This window comes from Podarcis muralis, chromosome 5, assembly GCF_964188315.1.
Source record: "Podarcis muralis chromosome 5, rPodMur119.hap1.1, whole genome shotgun sequence".
NCBI classification, from domain to species: Eukaryota; Metazoa; Chordata; class Lepidosauria; order Squamata; family Lacertidae; genus Podarcis; species Podarcis muralis.
The window spans coordinates 7,970,607-7,995,187 of NC_135659.1; the positions used below are offsets into that span (position 1 = coordinate 7,970,607).

At 41.9% G+C, this 24,581-nt stretch overlaps 2 protein-coding genes across 5 annotated transcripts in view; one reads left to right on the forward strand and one right to left on the reverse strand.

Annotated features, from left to right (window-relative positions):
• Positions 1-24,581, forward strand: part of RALGPS2 (Ral GEF with PH domain and SH3 binding motif 2) — a 123,596-nt gene that overhangs the window by 62,197 nt on the left and 36,818 nt on the right. For all 4 annotated transcript variants that reach the window (XM_077928240.1, XM_028732353.2, XM_028732356.2 and 1 more), the window contains one exon: positions 1,148-1,274. In XM_077928240.1, the coding sequence (XP_077784366.1) occupies positions 1,148-1,274 (127 nt within the window). The remainder of the gene's footprint in view (positions 1-1,147; positions 1,275-24,581) is intronic.
• Positions 5,475-24,122, reverse strand: ANGPTL1 (angiopoietin like 1). Its single transcript, XM_028732358.2, has 5 exons — positions 23,745-24,122; positions 16,568-17,401; positions 11,591-11,784; positions 8,520-8,790; positions 5,475-5,854 (listed from the first exon to the last, which is right to left on the reverse strand). Exons 1-5 carry the CDS (start codon positions 23,773-23,775, stop codon positions 5,667-5,669), a joined length of 1,518 nt encoding a protein of 505 aa, XP_028588191.2. The 5' UTR covers positions 23,776-24,122; the 3' UTR covers positions 5,475-5,666.

Genomic DNA, 24,581 nt, shown 5'->3' on the forward strand with positions numbered 1-24,581 from the left:
ATAAGAATTCTTTTTGAGGTGTGTGTGTTACTCTTTCACTCTCATGGACTCTACCCCTTGCTACAGCAGTTTGTGCTTTCAGGATGGTTTGAAACGGTAATATTATTGGGTGACACCCAGTGGTACTGCCTACTGACAGGAGAGGGAAAGCATTTCTGACAATCTTCCATCTCCACTTTTCAGCATCGTCCATGTCAGGGGTCAGCAAACGTTTTCAGCAGGGGCCGGTCCACTGTCCCTCAGACCTTTTGGGGGGCCAGACTATATTTTTTTTTGGGGGGGGGTGAATGAATTCCTATGCCCCACAAATAACCCAGAGATGCATTTTAAAGAAAAGCACACATTCTACTCATGTAAAAGCATGCTGATTCCCGGACCATCTGTTGGCCAGATTTAGAAGGCGATTGGGCGAGATCTGGCCCTTGGGCCTTAGTTTGCCTATCCATGGTCCATGTCTTCCTAAATCTGCTCTGGTGGGTTCCTCCAAGCCTCTGGAGAATGAGTTCTGTCGGGGGGGGGGGGGATTGTCAAATACTTTTTCCTTCCTTGTTCTGCAGACAGTTTCCCATCTAATCTCAGACATTAATACTACTCTTTAAATTGAACCGCATAGTTGTTCCAAAAATTATTTTTTTACCATAGGCCCACAAATTGTGACTGGACGTGGTGGTGTTAGCTTTTACTAGCCATCTATGAAGTTCTGCTATGATAGCTCAACAATATATCAATTTACCAATGCATCTATTTTCTGATGATTATTTTTTTTTATAATTCATGTTGCTTTGACTGTATTGTTAGCTGCTTAGAGCAATTGATATTGAGGCTTGATAATTAATCCTTTAATTAATTCAATTAGCTGAAGGCACAAAACATTCTTTCTCCCCACCTCTGGCTACTATTTAGACTTAAAAGAAACCCTGTATTGTCAAAGTACTAATCCTGCGTCATCAAACTACTATAGTACTATACAGTATAGCACGGCTCAGAACTTTTCACAATTAAAATGCTTTCAAATTGTATATGATAAAACAGTTGTAACTTTTCAGTACAGTATTTCCTTATGCATAGTACAAAATAATTGTTAACTTGGGAGGGGAGCTATTGGTTTCCTAATAACTATATTTTGGTTCTTTCCCTCTCCCTAAAGCTACTGAGCCGAAAGGACAAAACTACTTTTGAGAAGCTGGAATATGTAATGAGTAAAGAAGAAAATTATAAGAGACTTAGAAACTATATAAACAGCTTGAAGATGACTCCTTGCATTCCTTATTTAGGTAAGATGAACGTTTTCACTTTGTTTACTGGTATCATAAAAATATTAGTACCTGTTTGCAGTGGAGGAGGAACCCTCTCCAGCACCTGGGGCAGGATGCCAAGGGGCAGGGCGAACCGCCCGGTGATGCATGCGCTACGTCTGTGCATCACCTACGGACTGCGCATGTGTGGCGACCGTACGGGCTGCCGCTCGCATGGTGTCCATACGGGCTGTTGCACAAGCGGCATCCTGTACAGACTGTGCATGTGCGGCATCCCTTACGGAGTGCGCATGCGTGGCATCCATACTGACTGCACGTGCCCTCGGCCGCTCTACAGCTGGGGGGGAGGCAGGGACCATCCTGTCACACACCCTCCCCCCCCCTACACCCGAGTGGCACCTGGGGCAGCCCGCCCCCCACTTCGTACGCCCCTGCCTGTATGGGCTCTACATTGGGGCAACTCCTTCCTTCCTTCCTTCCTTCCTTCCACCGACCATAGGGAAAGGGGTGGGGAGAATTGATGGAGGCAGCATTTTTAATGGCTTTTCAAGTATACTCTGTTTCAAAGAGCACAGCCAGGAGAAGAGAGAGGAAACCTCCTGAGGTCACAGTGGAGGGGCTAAATCCAGCTGTCAAGGAAGGCGTATACAGATGTGAGAGGGATGTGAATTTGACCAAGGGATTTTAAAGTCTCTTCTCATCTTAAAGATTTGTGGTTGTGGCAGCATTATTGATATAGCAGAGGCTTGTCTGTCCACATTACTATGTTACAGAATAGGGAAAATGCTGGCTCTTCCTTCCTTTAAAAAAATAACCATGCAGAATACAATTATTTCTTTGGCCTGGGGGCTGTGCCTCATTTTGTTGGAATTGCATCCAGTTTACCTTGGCAGCCATATTTGTGGCTTCCTGTTTGTTAAGAGCATAGAACAGAGCAGGAGGGGAGTTTTTTAATGTTTAAATTCATTGACAGTTACCCCAGTGTGGCATGAGATGCTCTTACAAAGCTACGGCATACAGGAAGTTTGTCCAATCTTATTGATGCTGGGTAAGATGCAGCGTCACACAATGGGACAAGATTTGTTCCCTTCCCTTCCCTGCAGCTCTGTGTGCAGAGAAGGTCCCCAATCACCAGATTTTTTGGGGGGGGGGGGTTAAGTAACTGCAGGGAGGAAAGGGAAGAGAACTCAAATGCATGAACAGGTCCTCATTATTGGATTGCACCCATTTTTTTATCACCATGTGCTTTGTTCCATATGCATATCCTTTAGAACAGAGAAAAATACAACATTGATTTAGAACCTAACAAAAATCACTGCATGTATTGCTTTCTCATCCTGTTTTGCTCATAAACCATAAGGCAGCACAGCTGAAAATCAAGACGCTGTTATAACGAAGAAAAATAATTTCACTTCTAAAATACTGCATTTTTATTTAGTGCTTAATGTGCTTGTTTTTTCCTGGGGCAAATAGTATTTTTAATATGAAAGTCCTACATCCTTTTACATCTTCTTGCTGTGTAGTCGCCCACTGAATGTTAATTTTGTAGTAATCTGGCAACTTTCATATTTCTTGCATTGGTCAATATCTTAAGAGGGGGACCGTCTGCATGTGGACAGTTACTCTGTGCATGCAGTGTGCATGTTTTCATGCTGGCTTTCTCCTTCTGGTGGCAGCCCATTATGCTTTATGGAATGCCACTTGAGATGCTACGGGGGTCTTGGCCCACCAATATTGGTTTCACTTGTTAGGGTGTCAAGGTCTTTGATAAGCACTGACCCTTCCTTGGTTGGGTTTCTTTTGCTCATGTCCTTGCACAAACAGAAAAACCACCCCTTTTTGCCTCCCCCCAAATTATCCATGGAGAAGTATATTTCTCTTTGTAGTGCTGAACTTTTTGTGCTGGTCATATCAGATGGGCAGGGGTTCTTATTTCTGGTAAGCAAACAAGTTATTTTATGGAACTGAGGTGAGAGTACTATGGTTGAAAAGTCCCATTAAATAAGCCATTTGGGTACGTTCCTTCTTCTTTGATTCGAAGTGAACCATAAGTTTTGAAGTTGAATATAGCTAGGGTCTTGCGCTGTTTCATTAAAACAGTTCTTAAAAAATCATAATATACAGTCGTTTTGCATGCTTGTAGATACGGTTTTAGGAATGTGAGCAGTATCTGTCAACCACTCACATGAGCTTATTGGAATAACTTTTAGCCAAATGTTTAATAGTAATGTATTCTAAAAAGAGATTTAAGTTTTTAAAAAAGGTTTTCAGAGTTAAACCAAGCGGAAATTACTGAGGGTATTTCACACTGTGCTCTTGACAACCTAGCTGCTGTTTTTAAAACTAGTTTCTAAAAACTCAGAATGGTATGTGGCACTGTCAAAATAATGCAAAAACAAAATCCACATTCATTTGGCTGCTTGAAATACTTTTCTGCTGCCCCTGATTGCTGGAAGTAAGGTTTAATGAGGGTAGAAAACCCAAGTTTTAAAAATGTAGTTCAGATACATTTTGGCCTTTTCAGTAACCTGTAACTGTTCAAGCTTCAAAAATTCAGATTAATAGGCTGTGATCTCCAGACCTCTCTCCAGTCCAGCGCCTTCTTGTCTACTCTCTGTTGTGGAGGGGGAAAGCAGCTGTTGGAAGTGTTTCCCTAACACGAAGGAATTAAATGAATAAGAACCACTTCCCAGTCATGTTGGCAACCCTAAAGTACCAAATCCAGTACTATCTAATTATTTTATGGCAGACAGAGCATTTATTAAGAGATTATAGGAAGGAAGGTCCCCACTGTAGCCTGTCCAGTTACCAGTTATAGCTTAAACAGAGTAGGATGTTTAAATTGGGTAAATGTCAGAATTTTAAGAAACCTGACAAATAAAACAGTTGCTGCTCCATGAATTTCACTGGGTGAGATCCAGTGTTACACCAAGAAACACACAATAGCTTCCCCTTCCCCCTCCTCCCTCACACTTCCCAGTCAGCTCCAGAGGTTATGCCAAGATGCTAAATCAGGGGTCAGCAAACTTTTTCAGGAGGGGGCTGGTCCACTGTCCCTCAGATCTTGTGGGGGGCCAGACCCACCGCCTCCCGAAAGCACCCTCCTCCCGAAAGGCACTGCAGCCACCGATGCTGCCTCGTCTTTGGCAGCGTCTGCGTCCTCTGTCTCGGCAGGGCACCGAGCCCATGCCGCTGCCTGGGCAGCAGAGGCAGCCTCCGCGCCACTGCCCCTTCCTCCTGCTCGGCCACCTCAGCGGGAAGGAAGGGGCAGCGCCCAGAGGCGTCCGTGGCTTCTGATTGGCTGCAGGAGCTTCCTGCAGCCAAACAGAAGCCGTGCCATGTCACGGAAGTCAGTCTCTGTGCAGCGAGGCCTCTGCACTGCGCCTGTTTAGCATAGGGACTGACTGAGCAGGCGGCAGGGTCCGCAAGGTTCGCGGGCCAAATTAACGAGCCCGGTGGGCCATATCCGGCCCACGGGCCTTAGTTTAACGACCTCTGTGCTAAATGCATTACTCAGAAGTACTGCTGAACCAGCAAGTTATTTCCAAGTAACATGTTTGGTACACTCTATAGAGTTAATAACATGAACAAATTACCTGTAGTTGGAAAGTCCCTCAGTCAGTTTAGCCTTAAACTCACTGCATGGCTTATCTGTCGGACTGAATCCCAATCTGCAACACAGACCTAATAATAATATTAGCCTACCTCACAGTATCATGAATGGGTTATTCAGAACCTAAGTGAAGGATATTGAACGGATATTGAACACTTAGGGGAAATGCTGTATAAATACTTGTTTTATTATTATTTTATTCATATTTAGGATTAAAGTTTAGGCATGATGCCCTCCTATCCGAAGAGCAGCAAAGTTCATATGTCCTATTAAAGCTATACTTAATGATAGTTACCATTACTGTTTTAAAATAAGAATACTTTTATGGATGCATAATGCGCCTGCAAAACCAGAGTTGCTCTCTAGTTCATTGTCTGTTTTGTGACTTGTGTGCCCACATCTCAAAATTAGATTTCCACTGGAAGTAATCCTTGAAATAAAACTTACATAGATTTAAATCTATGAAAATGAATTGAGTTGCATGCTTCACACAGCAGCAGCATCTTGTACTTCAGTTTCAAAGTTCAACTATTCTGCATCCGTGATGTTTCCTTGTAGCCTGCAAAATTGTTAGGTTTAATTACTGCCACTAAATCCCATACACCTTGTATTAACATAAATTTATTTTAAATGCAGAATCCTGCTTCCTTTGTGAGCGTTTAGAACTTGCATAATTATCATATACAATATCACAGTAAGAAATGTTTAAAATAATACTTTGTAGGGCTTGCAAACAACTCAAAATGTAACATCAGTTTGAAGTTCAAGAGAATATTTTGAAAATGTTTTTGAGCATCTCAATCAATGGGTCTGATCATCATCTGAACGGCTTTTAGCGAGTATGATCCGCCTCTGTACTCAGCCCAAAAAATCCCATCCTGGTGCTTGCTTCTGTAATGTCCTCCTCTGTACCATACTCCATTGAGGTTAGAATGAGCACAGGCATTGTACCACCAACCTCCTTTGTGGAAATGGGCACAGTTTCCTGTATGAAGAAATGAAACGTTAAGTGAAATTTCACAGCAGAAATAACTTACTTTAATAGTCTTTGTATTTTGAACCAATAGGAAGCTTAAGCTTGCAAGCACATTTCTCTCCCAGCTGTGATCTTGCAAAATTCCCCCGACCTCAACCCCAATTTAGTAGAGTGGTGGCATCGCATCGCTGAGCAAGTAGCTTCTTCTCCCATTGGAAATCAGAATCAGGACTAATTTTAAAAATGGCCCCATGTCTTTTGGTGAAGAAATGGTTTTGTCTTCATTGGTCAACTTTGCGCTTTCCCTCCCACTCCTCTCAGTCTCTAAAGTAAGATAAGAGAAAGTGGAGATATTTTGTGTGGTTTCCTTTGCTGCAAAGTCTATGGATCTGGTGGCACTGCCCATAGCTCTCACTTTGCAACTTACATCAGGACAGGACTTGCTGATATAGGGTCCTGTGTTAGCCAAACCTACAAAGGTTCTTTGAGCCCACATAGTGGTTGAGTGGTGCTCCTTCCTAAGGTCTTGGCATTCTGAAGAAGTTGTAGACTTCTAGGTGTCCCAAATCAGGTCTATGTTGCTTGAAAAGTCCTTCACCATGCAAATAAAATGTAAGGGTCTTGCTAAGGAATGTAAAGGTCTCTGTTAAGGAAATTGTGCCTTTTGCATGTTGATCTTCTAGAACAAGGTCATTGTCCTTGTTCAAGAGACAATTGACTGTTCTGGCAGTCATTCTCAAGACCTAGGAGACGTGTTCCTACCTCAGTATTCTCACTTCAGTTTCTAAGAGAATAGTACTGCTGTGTATAAGCTTCCATGATGTGTGTGCTCCTTCTTTGTGGGGAGTAAGTGAGGATCTGTATGTACTTGCTAACATGTCTAGTGTTCATAGAGCTTTTCCTACTTACAATTATTTATGAGTGTTTCAGAACTGAGAACCCTGTCACAATATTTGTGCTTTTGCCCCAAAGCATCTTGAGTATAGGGATGTGTCGTACTTGCCTATTGCTCCTTACTCTAGAAGGAATTATATCTCACTCTGAAACAGGGTCCACTCTTGTCTTGAGAATACCTTTCTACCTTTATCCCCTTTGCTTCAGTGGAAATTCCACAAAGTTACTTGCAACAGGTTTCTTTGATCCTGTAAAGGTAAAGGGACCCCTGACTGTTAGGTCCAGTCGCAGACGACTCTGGGGTTGCGGTGCTCATCTCGCTTTACTGGCCGAGGGCGCCAGCGTTTGTCCCCAGACAGCTTCCGGGTCATGTGGCCAGCATGACTAAGCCACTTCTGGCGAACCAGAGCAGCACACGGAAATGCCATTTACTTCCCGCCGGAGCGGTACCTATTTATTTACTTGCACTTTGACGTGCTTTCAAACTGCTAGGTGGGCAGCAGTAAGGAGGATAGAATCCTGCCTTAACCATTGCCATGCTTTCCTGCTCAAAGGATAAGATACGGGGGGGGGGGGTAGGTTTCATTCACCCATTTTGTCCCTCTGGATTTTAGCTCTAGTTTGAGTCTTAAGGGACGCGGGTGGCAATGTGGTCTAAACCACTGAGCCACTTGGGCTTGCCAATCAGAAGGTCGGCAGTTCAAATCCCTGCGACAGGGTAAGCTCCCGTTGCTCAGTCCCTGCTCCTGCCCACCTAGCAGTTCGAAATCACACCCAAAAGTGCAAGTAGATAAATAGGTACCGCTCCGGCGGGAAGGTAAACAGCATTTCCATGCACTGCTCTGGTTTCAGTGTTCCATTGCGCCAGAAGCAGCTTAGTCATACTGGCCACATGACCAGGAAAAACTGTCTGCAGACAAACGCCGGCTCCCTCAGCCTGTAAAGCGAGATGAGCGCCGCACCCCAGAGTCGCCTGTGACAGGACTTAACTGTCAGGGGTCCTTTACCTTTTTTTTTCATTTTTTTTAGTTTGAGTCTTGGGGAAGTCCTTCTTCCTATCTTTATTTTATCCTCTGTTTTTTGCTACCTTAGTTCTTCTTATGCTTTTGTGACTAACGAAAGGATGGAGCTCGGCTGTTACCACTCCTTCCAAGGACAGTTGAAAAATTGACTGAACTGAGAAAGAATAAGCTGTCAAAACCCAGTGTCTGATTTGTTTTTTTCCTGATTAACAGTGTTTTGTTTGATTTCATTGCATATTTATTGGTGTAATTTGTTTTGGATACCATGAGTATAATACAGTACCTTCCTTATATTCTGTGTCTTATATTCTTCAGAAGTTACTATGAACCTGTACTTTGCAGTCTTCTTTAAGCCCCAAATCTTTCACTAGATTTGGATAAAGGCAAGTCCCTACATGTTGAATGCATGTAGTTTTATGTATTTCTAGCTTTGAATGTGTGAATGGGTAATTTCTGATGGCAGAGCAAGGCTTGCTGGCCCCATATTTATTCTGGCATGGTAAATAGTAGTTCTCAGGATATGAAGGTACGTTTGAACATTTGCTGTGTGAAATTAACGTGGTTTTACCATTGCCAAAAGTAACGTGCCAGTTGTGCATGTTTGAGTCATCGTACATGAAGATGCTTTGTGTATGAGCTTGAACATTAGAGGATAGTTTTGTTTGTTTTCTAAATTTTGCTTGACTTGATCAGAATTATTTCCTCAATTCTTTCTTGTAATAAGAAACAGTAGATTTATATACTGTTGTATTTCCTACCTGTGTACATATCTCTGTCTCGGTCCAGTGTTGTAAATTGTTTCCCATTGTGCCATATCATGGAGTCACCAGCATTCCCTTGATAAGTGCCTAGACGCAATCGATAGAATTCGTTTTCTGGTTCCAGTCGGAAACTGCTGTATTCTGCATAGACTTTCTTATTACTCCAGTCTTCTAACTCAATCAGAAGTCTGTAATTGTCCTGATTGGAAAGTAAGTAAATATTTTCCAGTCCCAGCCAGTATTCTCCAGCAACATTTCCAAATCCTTTCTGTTAAAACAAAACAATTCTGATTAGATTGCCTTGTAGTTCAATTAGAAAGTTATTTATTTACTGTTAATATATCACATAACTATAAGTGGTGTCTTTAAACACTGGGATAAATTTCCAATCAATACTGAACCCTAATTGATGGGAGAGTTCAAAGAAAGATGTGTATTGTTCATCTTCTTCCCTTTTCCTGCTAGTATCTAGCACAATTCACCTCATGTCCTGCTGTATGTTTCCTTGTACCACCTCCAGCATCTTTGGCTGGTAAGATGCTCACAACATACATTATGTTGTACCAAATACTATGGGGAGAGGTGGCTCAACATGGACTGCCATTTTCAGAAGAGGGTGGTCTTTGTTCTGCCATTAGAGCAGACCTGCCACAGAATTCTACCCACCTCCATAGATTTTGGCTATGCTTATTCAGTACATCCAATTCGTGAACACCACGCATGATTCTAGGCTGAGTTCATAATGGTTCCTTCTCTATGCAGGGATGAAAACAGAACCCATATAAGATACTCCTTCTGAACCAGCCAGGGTGTCATGTGGGCGCAGGATTGCCCCACTGCATCTTCATTCTCAGACTGCTTATCTGCTTTCAGTTATTTTTTTGTGATTGTAAAGATGGTTACTTATTCATATGGCTGCAATATTTATGGCTGCAGTTTGGTTAATACATTATTATTAATCAATTTAAATGGTACTCCAATTAATCAGGAAGCAGCTTTTAAACAATTTACCGTATTTTTCGCACCATAGGGCGCACCGGACCATAGGGCGCACCCAGTTTTTAGGGGGGGAAATCAAGAAAAAAATCTCCCCCCCCCCCAGCCCCAAAGAGCAGCGTACAGGGTGCGCACAACCTCTCCCTGCCAGAGGGGTTGCGCGCAGCTATGGAGCAAGCCAGGTTTTGGCTTCCCCTTTAGCCCCATGCAGCCTCTCCTTGCCGGGAGACGCTGCGCAGGGCTAAAGAAGCCATAGCCCCGTGCAGCCTCTCCTTGCGGAGGGGTTGCGCGCACCTATGGAAGAAGGCAAGGCAGCGAGCGGGATGGATCCCGCTCGCTGTGTTGCCTTCCCCTTTAGCCCCGCGCAGCCTCTCCTTGCCGGGAGACACTGCGCAGGGCTTTCCTGGCTTTTCTGGGAGGTGGGGGAGTTCCCCCACCTCCCGCAAAACCGGCAGAAGCCGCGCGCACTTTTAAAGGGCTGCACGGCTTTTCCTGGCTTTCCTGGGAGGTGGGAGAAGGGACTGATGCGGCCAGTCAGTCCCTTCTCCCTCCTGTGGAAAAGCCCGCAAGAGCGCACGGAGCTTGTGTGCGGCTCTTGGGGGCTTTTCCCGCCTGCCTCCCCCCTGCATTCGCTCCATAGGACGCACACACATTTTCCCTTGCTTTTTAGGAGGGAAAAAGTGCGTCCTATGGTGCGAAAAATACGGTATTTGAATCCATGCGTTATTTAAAACTGCAGATAGCAAATTCCATCTTAGAAGGGTCATTTCTTACTTTTTTAGAGACTAAGGGATGAAATGCCTCCTTTATCATCTAAAAATACGTGTTTTGATTCAGTATTTCTGCTTTTTGCTAATACAGATTTAATTTTTTAATGAACTAAGACTAGCAGCTAACTAACAGCACAATTCTATGCATACTTATTTAGAAATAAGTTTGTTCAGTGGAACTTCTTAGTATGTCTAGGATTGCAAATTAAGAGTTTTTTAATTGGATGACTATCCTATTTGTATAACATTAAAATGCTTAATAAGGAATTAAAATATCATAATCTTAAATATTGACAGGACAAAATGGAAAGGAAAGGGATGGACATAAAGTGAGATTATGGCTGCAAACCTATACATGGTTATCTCAGAGTACGTCCCACTGAACTCAGTGAGGCTTAATTATGAGTACACATGTAGAGGATTGCCCTAAAGGCAGACTCTTTGCTCCTTCCTGGTCACTTTTCTATTGCACTGTGTTAAGCCATGGTTAGGGACGCGGGTGGCGCTGTGGGTAAAAGCCTCAGCGCCTAGGGCTTGCCGATCAAAAGGTCGGCAGTTCGAATCCCCGCGGCGGGGTGCGCTCCCGTTGCTCGGTCCCAGCGCCTGCCAACCTAGCAGTTCGAAAGCACCCCCGGGTGCAAGTAGATAAATAGGGACCGCTTACTAGCGGGAAGGTAAACAGCGTTTCCGTGTGCGGCTCTGGCTCGCCAGAGCAGCGATGTCACGCTGGCCACGTGACCCGGAAGTGTCTCCGGACAGCGCTGGCCCCCGGCCTCTTGAGTGAGATGGGCGCACAACCCTAGAGTCTGTCAAGACTGGCCCGTACGGGCAGGGGTACCTTTACCTTTACCTTTTAAGCCATGGTTTGGCTTAGCCTGGTGTCCAAACCTTGTAGTTCAGCTCTCCTGGGCAAGCCATGAGCTGTAAATCACAGGACAAAGCTTAGTTAAAGCTTGTAGTTTGTCTGAGGAGAGTTCAGCCACAAGCCTCCCTGGATGACATGCTAGGCTAAACCAAGACTTCTCAGCGCAACAGCAAAACTACCAGGGCAGAGCAAAGTGGCCACAGTCTCTCCTTTTGGAGCCCAAATGCTGGTTCATTTGCACTAAGCCATGGTGTGGCTTAACATTGCACGTAGAGGGGGCCATTGTTAAGAGCTTTGACATAAGAATTCTGAAGCAGGTACAGAGATGCCTCCAATGCACACATGCTTTAAATAATTCTGAGGAAGGAACATATAATTTCTGTTTTACAGTGCACCATAACTTGTTGGCCTCCTGAGTCTTTTAAAAAAAAGATTACCTTGTAATTGTCCCAGTTTGTGAAGAAGTTCACAGAACCATCTGTTCTTTTTTGTATAACTGTCCAGCCCCCAGGATCAAGGCTGTTCTCACACCATAATTGCACAGGTCCATGGCTGTTTTCAGGCTTGATCATATAAATCCCGCTGCTGGAGTAGCCAGCTTGTTTTGCTTCTTGACAATCTTTGAATGGACCTTTTGAAAGCAATTTGAGAGTTTAAAAATACGTCAGAGTTCTGTAATGGTGCTTACTTACATTAATAGTAAAATATTTTGTAAAAAGCTATTAAGCTGACATGCATAAAAATGATCCAGCATCACTTTGACAACAGTAACTACGGCTTGTTTTTCTTAATGCTCATTTGCCTAAAACTAACAGTTGTAGGACCAAACTTGCAAACTGTTCTAAATCATTACAGATTTTCCTAATCAGAAGGTATCATTTATTTCAAATGCCTTGGGTAGAGAGGTAGAGATGAAGTGCATACTAAAAGTTGCTGTAGCATAGTGGCTTGCAGGTGTGGAAAATCATTTTTTTAACATTTTTAACTTGTACTGAGATAAGTCACACTAGTCCATCAAGTTCAGTGGTGTCTACTTTGACCAGTAATTGTTTCCATGTTCTAGAATAGCGGTCTTTCTCAGTCCTGGCACTTTATTCCTTTTTCAGCTCGTGTTGCCAGGAGTTGAACCTTCAATTTCTGCATGCAAATTCTTGAACTATTTCAGTCTGGCTTCAGGCCCAGAGGTGATCACTTTGGTTGATGACCTTTAATTGGAGAGAGACAGGGGGAGTGCAACGCTATTGAGTTTCTTAGATTTCTTAGCGACTTTTGATACCATTGCCCGTGGCGTACTGCTGAAGTGGGTTGGGAGTTGGAGGCACAGTGATGCAATGATTCTGCTGCTTCCTGCCACACAAGCTGCAGAGAATGATATTGGGAAGCTCCTGCTTAATCCCTTGGCAGTTGTGCTGTGGGATTCCACAAGATTCAGTTCTGTCCCCAATGATAATTTTGAAGCCGTTGGAGGTGCTCATTGCGGTGGGGATTGATGTCACCAATATACAAACGACACCCATCTCTGTCTCTACATGCTATATATGTCAGATGATGTTGTACTGGACTGGATGATCCAAGGATCTTCATTGGCTACCTGTATATTACTAGGCCCAAAGTATGGTTTGATTTGTAAAGTCCGAATGACCCAGGACCAAGACACCTCTTACTCTTCCTTTCCCTTTACTGAGTGGCCTGGGCCTGCGATTAGAAGGAAAGTCTATTTAATGTCGCACTGTCGAACCGGGCTCACTATGCATTGACATAGGACAGGACCTTCTCTATCGTGCTGCGACAACATTAATGAGCTGCTGATGTTTGATGGACGCATACCTCTTCTTTTAGGCCTATGAGTGATTTGAGTTGTTTGATTTCAATCTGGTGTTAGGGTCACTAGATTTACTGCTCTTCATTTGTAATGATTTTACATTGGATTTTATCCTATGTGTATTTTGATATGTTCTATTATACTTTTATAATTTTATTGGAAACCACCCTGGGAGTTAATAAAGAAAAGTAAAGTATGTGCTCCTGGCACTGAGCTATAGACAAGCTTCCCTGCCCCCTTCCCCAATGTTTCCCAGTTTAGGTAGAACATTTTCCATCTTTCAAAGTCCAGGGAAGAGAATGTCTCAAACGAATGCACAAGAAGATTGTTTCACTAGTGGTTTCAAGCCTCAAATTTCCCCTCTCCTGCTGCACATGCCTTTCCACTGGGAAATATGAGAGGGGGGAAAGCTAAGCAACGTCTAAAATACTTTCGTGTTGCCTCCTGCCTGTTAAGCTCTCAATTCATTTGAAGGAAGTTTCCAGATCTTATGAATATAATTCTAAATATTATTTCAATTATAGACATTTATATTTCAATTATATATATTTCAATTATATATATTTCAATTATGTAGAATATTAACAGATTCAAGCAATGAAAACAAAGAAACAAGGAAGTGAGACTTAACTTCTTTTCAATTCTTAGGACTTATTAGCCCATGTCAGATTATTTTGTAGCCAGAAGAGGAACTTCATAAAACATTGGGGTGAACAGCTCTGCACAAATGTCTTCCACCTCATTGCAAATTTTCCATGTGGGTAAAACTCTGAGGGTATGGAAATTCATCTCTTGTTGAAGGATTTTTTTATTGATCAATTTATGGAGACGTAAGTTATAAATAGTTTTGCAAAAGCTATTCATAACTTGTAAAGATATCCTTCTAGCCTTAAATAAATGCCTTTGCCAAATTCATTGTGACATATATCATTTACGGTGGCCACACTGGTCTCGTTCCATTTTTCTGTTTCCAGATAGAAGTAAATATCTATCTTAAGCTTTTAAGGAATTTTGTCTCAGGATGGTGAGGTTCCAGGCATAGTTTTTGACCCTAAATCAGCCCTAATGCTGAACGCCACCAGCAGTGCTGTATGTCAGTTGAAATAGGCTCTTCTTGCCAGCTTAGGCCTCAAAGGTTGCCTTTCTGAGGGAAATACTGAGTGCTAACAAGTTTTGCTAATGGGCAAATGGATATACACATGCACCACTGGCACACTTTTCTAACAATATTCATTATTAACTGAAGTATATATAGTAAATGTTTGGTATTCCTGCACTGAGTCCCATTTCTACCCTCTCTTTTCATTTTAGGGGACCTAAAATGGTATTGTTTATTAGATTTCCTTTCCCAACAATGCTAGAGAAATAGGTAGTTGTGTTACTTTGGTTACAGTTCTGCCCACACCAAGGTGCAAGTAAGCGATGTAGAATTTAGTGGGCCTTGTTTACAAGACACTGCGCACAGATTCGTTTATGAGATCTGCCTTTTTGTACCCAATTTCATATATTCACACTTACGCAGCAGTCAGATTCTAAGATGTTTGCTATGTTAAAATGTGAAAGGGCAAGTGTCCTCCAACACCATGGCAAAAGTGTTGCTTTGTTGCTGTGTGATTGGGCAGCCTTATACCTTGATTAATAATTAGCTCTGTTCCCAATGTGTTACATATTATGCAAATAATTAAGTACTATTTACATCTAGTATTTCATTTGCACTGTATCCCTCTTTGTATCAGCAGCTGTTCATTCAGTATGTGGTTTTTCTTTGAATGCTGGTCAAAATGGCCAGCTGTGAGAGAAGACAAAGCTAGGCATTTCTCTGTGGAAGAATATAATATGCAAGAAGAAATGATTTCACAGATAGAAGAATTTTAAAATGTAGAGTTTTGAATCCTGGCTGTTGCAGAAATGAAATTTCTTCCAGATGTAGCATAAATCATATCATTCATGGATACTTTCTACAGCTCTTGTAATCCCCAGGTGATTTTTCACAGTTAGCTAGTAAATTATCATCAAGAATGTGCTGAATGAAGCAGATTGTTAGCTACAATATTCTCTTCTTCTACCCTTTCCAGAAATAAATAGTTTATATATATATATCAGTATCAACAGGTGTCATTATATTAAAAAATATTGAACCATAATCTTCCATTACTCCTTAAAACATTATAGCAGCTAGATAGTTACCTTTAGAGGACAGTAATATTGATCTCTGTTTCAAATTCTCTCTTAACTTTGTTGTCCATATAATCTATATCAGTTGCAGAAATGTCAGGCCTCTACAAATGGATGATAGTTTTAGTCCTGTAGCTTACAATTGTCTGAATAATTTGTCACCATTGAAATAAATTTAGCCTTTTGTTTTTAGAAAAGAATAACTTGAAAGCTTGATTACATAGCACATCCTCAGCAATATTTTGTAGATTTTACCAGGGTAGAAACTTGCAGCCATTGGAGCCATTGCCTGTATACAGAAACATGTTATACAAACAAAGCTTTTGCTGTGAGTAAATGGTCTCAGACACTGGATTGAGACCTACATTGCGTACAGTGTGCTGCTGGAATGTAACTGCTTAAAGCTGCTAGAAGATATGAAGTAGGTAAAGGCGGCGGGAAATGGCTCATGCTACTTTCTTTAACAAAGAGCATGACAAAACTACAGTCTCTTAGGTCAGAACACTCTTCATACAGTTCATAGCTGTCAACTTACAGATTTGAAAATAAGGGACCAGCAGCCAAAATAAGGGACCTACAGCTTCACCTGTTCCAGGCACTCCAGTCTTCCTGTCCTCCTGCAGTTTGGTCAAACTCATGCTGGTAGCTTAGAGAACACTGTCCAACCAACTTTGTAACCAGAGGTTCAACTGAATAGAATCTGAATCACATGCACCACAAGGCCTATGCAGCCTCAACTTAAGATGGCTCCCCGGCCTGGCTTTGCACTGCAAAGTTTGCAGCAGCACATGCAACAAAATGGCGTCCAGCATTCAAAAACCCCCTCAGCTTGCATTAACTAGCCACACACAAGGCATGCAAGCTCCATCCCCCAGTCATTCTTAGACTTCTTATTGGGTGAGCAACACAGCCAAGCAACACAGTTGGAGCCTCCCTCCTCCCTGGCCGGCAGGGAGGGAGGGAGAGGAGCTGCTTCCTTTGAAATTTAAGGGACATCCATCAATAAGGGACAGCAGCGGGACATGGCGCTGGAATAAGGGACCCGTCCCTTCAAATAAGGGACACTTGACAGCTATGATACAGTTCCATAAGTTGGTCAGCACCCTTTTGAAAAGGTTTCATTTGGTCATTCCTAGCTGAAAGAAGCAGGTTTGTGGGACAAAGGCTTTTGGGTGAAAACTGGCCATCTGAGTGTAAGAGCAATGATTTTTGGCTTTGGTTTGTGTTTTCTTTTTGATTGTTGTTAGCCACCCTGAGCCCAGCTTCGGCTGGGGAGGGCGGGATATAAATAAAATTTATTATTTATTATTATTATTATTCTTCACAGTCACCAACCAGAGGTCTTCAGATTGTCTGAGAAGCCCCCACCCCAGAGGTTCATAGTTAATAGTTCTAGAAATAGCAGTAGATGTCTTACCTTCATTGATTAAAGTTAATGGTGGGATCCTGAAAGGGCTTTTTGTAGGAGAAGTAGCAGGATCAGGGGGCGGCCTTACATCTCTGTCTCTAGGGTAGCCTGGATCTCTTTGAATTTCATTACTTCCCAGGAGTCCAGGAGTGTATTGTTGACTGTTAGGAATGTGGTGAGGCACCACTTGAACTAAAGGAGGAGAGCCATGTGTGTCCTGGCGAGAGAATATCCGCAGACATTGCTCTTCCAACAGTGAGATGACGACTGACTGATTATTTACAAGATCAGTTAGTGTTGCATATTTAACTTCCAGTTCTCTGTACCTTGTAGTCATCTTCAGCATTTCAGTTGTGACATTGAGGATTTTGTTTTCCAGCTGGGAAAGCTCAAGGGAATTGTCCCGCTTGCGGATTATCTCGTGCAGAAGTTGCATGTACAGCTGAGTAACCCTGGAATTCATGTTGCGGCTCTCTTTTCTCAACAGTTTTACTTCATTTACTATATTCCCATCCACATCCACCACTAACTGCAAGAGATCAATCTCTCTCTTTTGTTTGGATAATACATCCTTCAGATTCTCGATGTCCATTCTAGTAATTTCATCTTTTTTGTTCTCTGGCCCTGGCCCTTTGGTATTGACACAAATTGGTCCGGTTATTTTTTGTTCAGGGACAATAAATGTATAGCCACACTTTTTCCCTTCCTCTCCCCCTTCTGTAGAACGTGGGTTTCGTCTGAGAGTGTTTTTGAGTTTCAGCTGTTTTGTGCAGTGTCCATTTGGTAGTAACAGAAGTAACAGCAAACTCAAAGTCCATGAGAATGCCTTCATTTTCAAGTAAGCTAAATGGAAAAAACAAAATTAAAAAATTATTGTTAAGGTCCTTATATTAAAAATACTATCAAATCCATCAGTCACCAAGGATAGAGAACTAAGATTTCTGTAGGATATTTACTAAGATTTCTGTAGGGTGTTATCCCCTCCAAACTTAGTCATACTGTACTCCCAGTAAAAAAAAATAAGGGGGGAAGGAAATCATGTTATATATTTGCACCACAAATAGATCAGTCAACTAAAATATGAGCTATTGGGGACGCAGGTGGCGCTGTGGGTAAAAGCCTCAGTGCCTAGGGCTTGCCGATCGAAAGGTCGGCGGTTCGAATCCCCGCGGCGGGGTGCGCTCCCGCTGCTCGGTCCCAGCGCCTGCCAACCTAGCAGTTCGAAAGCACCCCCGGGTGCAAGTAGATAAATAGGGACCGCTTACAAGCGGGAAGGTAAACGGCGTTTCCGTGTGCGGCTCTGGCTCGCCAGAGCAGCGATGTCATGCTGGCCACGTGACCCGGAAGTGTCTCCGGACAGCGCTGGTCCCCGGCCTCTTGAGTGAGATGGGCGCACAACCCTAGAGTCTGGCAAGACTGGCCCGTACGGGCAGGAGTACCTTTACCTTTACCTTTAATGCTATAAAACATGACTTGGAATGGCTTTAAAATGCAGGAGAATTCTAATAGATTGACAACTATATAGAGATAATACTAGCAATAGGCTTCTAGGATTCTATGAAAGTGAATCTAAAGGCGACCTTCCAATAATTCCTTCCTGGATTTAGCAGCCTCTCCTTCAGTCTAATGGTTGCTATATGGTGGTTCTGTAGATTTCCCCCATTATTCAAAGCACTAAGACCATTTGCATCACTATTTGGCAGTGTTGCATTGGAGTTGCTTCAGCATCAAATAATCTAGTAGTTCAGGGTCAAACAGGCAAGTAGCATGATCTTGTGGCACTTCTATGGGATGGACGAAGACAATTGCCTCCAACCATTTTGCCTCATATTTGCAGCATGTGATGTCAATGCACTGAAGTAGTTCTGGCTAACATAGGTATGTGTAGATGGGCAGGAAAGTATAATAAATTGTTTTTGGGTTAATCACTTTGGGGGACCTGTTTGCAAGCCCAGCATGACTAGCCACTTCCAAGCAGGGAAGCAGAGATCTCCCAGGATTGGAGGCTTGGAGGAAGAGGCAAATGTTGCCAGGTGAGAGATAAGAAGAAGAAGAAGAAGAAGAAGAAGAAGAAGAAGAAGAAGAAGAGTTTGGATTTGATATCCCGCCTTTCACTCCCCTTCAGGAGTCTCAAAGCGGCTAACAATCTCCTTTCCCTTCCTCCCCCACAACAAACACTCTGTGAGGTGAGTGGGGCTGAGAGACTTCAAAGAAATGTGACTGGCCCAAGGTCACCCAGCAGCTGCATGTGGAGGAGCGGAGACGCGAACCCGGTTACCCAGATTACGTGACTACCGCTCTTAACCACTACACCACACTGCTATAATAATTTATTATTTATACCCCGCCCATCTGGCTGAGTTTCCCCAGCCACTCTGGGCGGCTCCCAATCAGTGTTAAAAACAGTACAGCGTTACATATTAAAAACTTCCCTGAACAGGGCTGCCTTAAGATGTCTTCTGAATGTCAGGTAATTATTTATCTCTTTGACATCTGATGGGAGGGCGTTCCACAGGGCGGGCGCCACTACCGAGAAGGCCCTCTGTCTGGTTCCCTCTAGCCTCACTTCACACAATGAGATGGGAGGGTTCAGCCTTCTCTGTATGGGGTAAAAAGTTAGGATATATCTATGAGAGAGGACTCTGTATTCTGATAGCTCTTTTTCTCTTCTGCTACTTCTTTAGATTAGGTTTTTTATTGTAATGGCAGAAGTGTGTGTGTGTGTGTGTGTGTGTGTGTGTGTGTGTAAGTAAAAGAACAGTTGGCCATGGAACCATAGCTATAATGCTATCAAATTCAATTTTCACAGTCTTCTCCCAAATGGTGAGATTGGCAAGGGGAAAGGGGAAAGGCAAAGGCAAGAGGATCAAAATGTAGAATAACTGGGAGTTATTTAGAGCCACAGTAGTAGCTCAGCAAGAATGTATACCATGGATCAAGAATTTACCACCTTGCCAAAAGGATGATTGCATGATTAACAAGCGGAGTCAAAAGAAGCTATTAAAGACCAGTTTCCTTTAAAAATGAAAGTCTTGTCGAAATGAGAAGAACAAAACTGAACACAAACTTTGGCAAATAAATATAGGCGGACCATAATGGATGCTAAAAAATGAATTTGAGGAGCACATTGCTAACAACAGATCCCTGTGCTGGAACTAATTATCACAGGAAGAGAGCCTAGGGAACTGAGACAGATAGTGCTGACAAGAGACAAAGTTCTAGGCCTTATTACACCTTTTAAAAATGACAAATGCACTGGGTCCAGATGACATCCACCTGAGAGTCCTTAAACAACTGAAATGTAGAATTGCTGGTCTTCCAGTAAAAATATATAAATAGTGCCTCAGACCAGTCTCCATACTTGAGGTTTGCAAAGTGGTCAGTTTAACACCAGTTTTTAAAAAGGGACCCATGGAGTTTCCTGGTAATTACAGGCTGGTTAACATAACATCTATTCTGGGAAAAGTGGAAAGTACTGTTAAAGATAGAATGACCAAGCATATAATAGAATAAGAAGTCTTGCTAAAGCAGAACCAGCATAGCTTCTGCAAGCATTCTTAGAGTTCTTTGAGTGTTTCAACAAACATATCTAGTTTGCTTCCAGCTGAGGCTATCTTCAATACTTAATGGGTTTATGAGATACTGCTACCATAGGTATTTGTTAAGATGTTCCCTTCTGGATACTTGGAAGATAATTTCTAGACTTTTTGAAGACTAAGGGTCTGGGTCAAGCAAAGACCAGTTTTGGCTACCACCCATCACTTACAGTAGCAGCTATTGGACAGATCCATTTGCCCATGGGTGTACATTATACATACTGTATTCAGACATAAAAGTACTTTGATGTATGCATCAAATAAGAACCCATGGGGACAGTGCTTAATGTTTTTCATGGCTTTAGGCATTGGTCAAGGAAGCTATTGCTTATGAACCCCTAAACATTCCATCGTAAGAGAACTCCCTCATTTCCCCCACATAAAATCTCTGAAATTTTCCTTATGTTTATTTCCCTTCTCTGTTCTCAGATAAGTGGAGCCTGCAGCAAAATGTTGAAGTGCTCCTGTTCAGAATGCTCAGTTCCATTTCACCTCCTGACAGATTTTTTGTCTCCTTTCCAACAGTCAATCAGTATTCTGTGGCCAATAAAAGATGATCAGTCCTCATTGGAAAGTTGCTTGGAGGGGGGGAGTCCTGTGGGATTTCCCCCTCAATATTTTTTATTCTTCTATAAACCTTGGGGGTTCCCCCATGCCTCCATATGTATGACTGGCACCATTTTGGTTCAACTAGCACTCAAAGAATTAAGATTGCTCTTAGTGCTTATATAATGGACACAGCGCTGCTGTGTGGCTTCCTTCCTCAAGTGCCTTGTCAGTGTGAGGAAATCCATTCTGTAACCCTGTTTTCTACCGTGTGCTTAATTTATTAGTGTATAATGTGTGTTATAATTGTGTGTCCTCCAAAGGTTCTCTGCTCCAATATAGAAAAAACCTCTTCTGCATCACCCAACCTCGGCTTAAAAACCTCCAGCACCTACCAAGGCAACTGAGCCTTTGTGTCCTGAAGTTAACCTACCGAATGTGAATTGTTCAGTAACACATTGTATTATTATGGAAACAAAGCAAGCCAGTGTACAACAACTGTTGTTGTTGTTGTTGTTGTAGTGTATCTATATTTATTACTTTCTCAATTTTCTAGATGAGTTCAGATGGGTATTGTGAGCAACACTTTACTTAAAGCAACGTAACTACTTCTTTAAAGGCAATTGAGGAATCTTGCTTTTTCTCACTGAACTTTCTGTACATTAATTAGTAACAAGTAAAGTTTTGTTTTTAAAGCAAAGCCAGCCTAGCTGAATTGACATAGTGGAACAAAGGCATCTGCCCAAGATTGATTAATTTTCACAGTACTGTCTTGTTGAAACTGTACCTTTCATAAATGGGTTGCAAGGGAATGTTATTTTAGCATCTTTTGACATGTGTACAAAAAAGTCATTTGTTACTTGAATGGTGGTTTTCATATTAACATACAAAAATCTTAGGTGTGGACCCTAAGTTTCAATGCACGTCTCTTATTCAGTCTGCTATACACAGAACCATTTCAATTTCTCATATCTTTATGCACCACTAAATCTGGCAATCATTTTGAATATGTTGAACATTCCAATCCTTGCCAGAATATTGTAGTCCAAAATAAACTGTAAATTGCAGACATTTAAGTACAGAATCCTAATCTCAGTAGGGCCATGTTAAATTGTGTTAATCACATGTGTGTTGACATGACATCAAAGCTTGGTTAAGAGTGTTGATTTTTAAGTCTTCTTGGGCAGAAATGGTTCATCTCACTTTCAGAGTACTGGAACTAAATTGATCCTAAAATTCATAGGCTGCAATCCATGGACACATGCATTTTGTATTTGCATTCCTTTTCCATCAACTGCTGTTCCTAATCCTACACTATCAGGTGGAGTTTAGGAAAGCTGTTCATAGCTAGGTGCAGTTTCATGTTCGAGAGGAAATGTTTGGGAAGACCCAGTCTATGTCCTACATAGATTATTTGTTTTGTTGTTTTGTGTTGGTTATGCGAAAGTACATTCTGCTGAAATGAACTGGGCTTCTTTCCACATGATGGCAGCTATCCAACAAATGAGTTACCGCAAGTACAAACATAGGTTTCCCATTGCCAGCTATGAAATAGCCAGTACTTGGATTTCTTTATCTTTCAAAGATTACAGTGAGGAAAAGTCCCTGAATCACAGCCAGTGTCAAAGTTGAAATGAGCATCTACTGCAACTAAATAGCAGTAGCTTCAAGGAAACTAATGTTGAAAGCTCATTTTTACTAATAGCAAAAATGTGTGCTCCTGTATTAGCATATTCCAGACTTAATTGGCATATTTTAAAGAATATATTCTTTTAAATCACCTTTAAAACCACTATTAAAGTACTTAAATGTTACGGAGTTTAAATAACACAGGAACCCACATTTTAAAGTACGGCTAATAAAAAACTCCTGAAATGACTTCATAGTAATTCTTGGAGTCATTAGTAGTTGCTTAAGGCTCCGAAATTGCTTTTCATACACGAAATGTGGAAATAAACTGTTGTCCATTTATTACCATCAGTGCTGACTGTGTGAATATTGGTGACCCTAGACCCAGAGACAACCTTGTTCCCCAGCTAGATGTCCTAATGAATTTAGGAACTATGCTGCATTTGTCTGAATAAACATTTGATAACAATTTGAGCTACTGTCTACTACATGTATTAGTTTTATGTACTATGATAGATTCTCAAATGCAATCATTTTAAGAGCTAGTTATTGAAGCCAGGCTGTTACTTTCATCTGCAAATCGTGTTATTAATCTACTCCACTGTAACATGGAACATCACTGTTACTGTGAATCCAGGGTTCATAGTCAGCTGTTGCTCTTTGTGATGTTCAGTGTAGATTACAGCTTTTGGGTAATCTTCAGCTATACGCTTTCAAAATTAATACTTGTAGCTGGATCACTAACAACTTACGCTGGGTTTACTTTTTCCCATTCAGGACTGGTCATGCAAATTTTTAGTTTTTCAAGCAGTAAATTCCTTCAGGTTAACACTGTCATTAGACAGTAAAAGCTATTCCATGAATAAGAAAGTGTTAAATGGCAATGGAAAATCCAAGTTTTAATGAGAGCCCCTGATCAAAATGTCCATTTGAGTGTACAGCAGGAATAGTGATTTATCAATAGGAAAAGTTAATACTTTAATTGTAGATTCTCCTAGTAATATATTTGGGGAGAAGCCTGTGACACTATTTCAGGGGTACTTCTTGATTAGTTTCATTTTCTTTTAGGAGGACTATGCTAAGAAAATCCTTTTTGTTGTGCAGATCAAGCAGTACAATTGTTTTTCCTGATCACCATCAGCCAACTTTTCTGAATGTTGGTGGGTGGGGGATTTCCTTCCCTCTTGTCTAAACATGAAACAATGCAGTCAAGAACATTACACCTTATACTTGTAATGGAGCACCCTAAAAATTCATTGGATTCAATAAAAGAAAAAACTAAACTGTGTGCATTAGTATGTATGAATTTTGGCGGAACATAAAATGTAGCAGCATCCATATGTAATCTACAGTCTGAAATAACTACAGAAAAGTTGTGTGCCGATTGACAACAAAGAAAATGTACAGACACCAACCTTGTAATGGCTTTTTCTTCTGAAGGAGCATAAAAATCCACAGACCCCTTTTTGTGTAGATTCTCCTCCTGGTGCCAGAACAATTGTCTGGCAATCTGCGTCGTTCTAGGGAGAACGGCTGCTTTCTCTTGCCATATATTACATCCAAGTGCGTATCACCCCATTTGGTTTAACAAGAGAACCACATCTCAAAATCATTTTCTTCTGATCCAGGAAAGATGGAGATGTTTTGAAACTGCTTTGCCTTGCCTTAGCATGCTGAAATGCCCTAGCCAGCAAAAGTAGACCTTGCTTCCATATACTGCACACTTGGGTGTGTTTCTTAAACAAACGCATGCCTAGACTTTAAGCAGTCAGCCCATATATGATGTCACTGGAGAACAGGAGGCGGGGGAAGACTCCGAAGGATTTCCTACCCACAACTTTTGGAAAAAGGAGAAAACTGGCAGGGGGGGAGGGGGGGGAGAGGGAGGGGGAGAACCAGAGTATGAACAAGGAGAGATTGTCTGCTGGTTTAAGGGAGGGCAGCAGATGGAGAAACAATAAGAAAAGTTTAGGCAATTGCAAACTATTTTGCTGTGCAGCCTAAAGATGCCTGTCGGGTTGTTGCAGCAGTAAGCTTAGTTATGACTGGAGATTGTCAGGCTAGTAAACTCACTTTTGTGTTCCCAGAAATGGAAGAAACAGGCTGAGTGAATTTAACAGTAAAATGAAGCAGTTACAGTCCCAAAGAATGCAGACCAGAATGTCACCTTCAATTCTTTAAGTTTATTTAATAAGAAACAGTTCTTCACTGCAGTGGTAATCAATAAAATAGAAGATAATGTTAATTCTTTT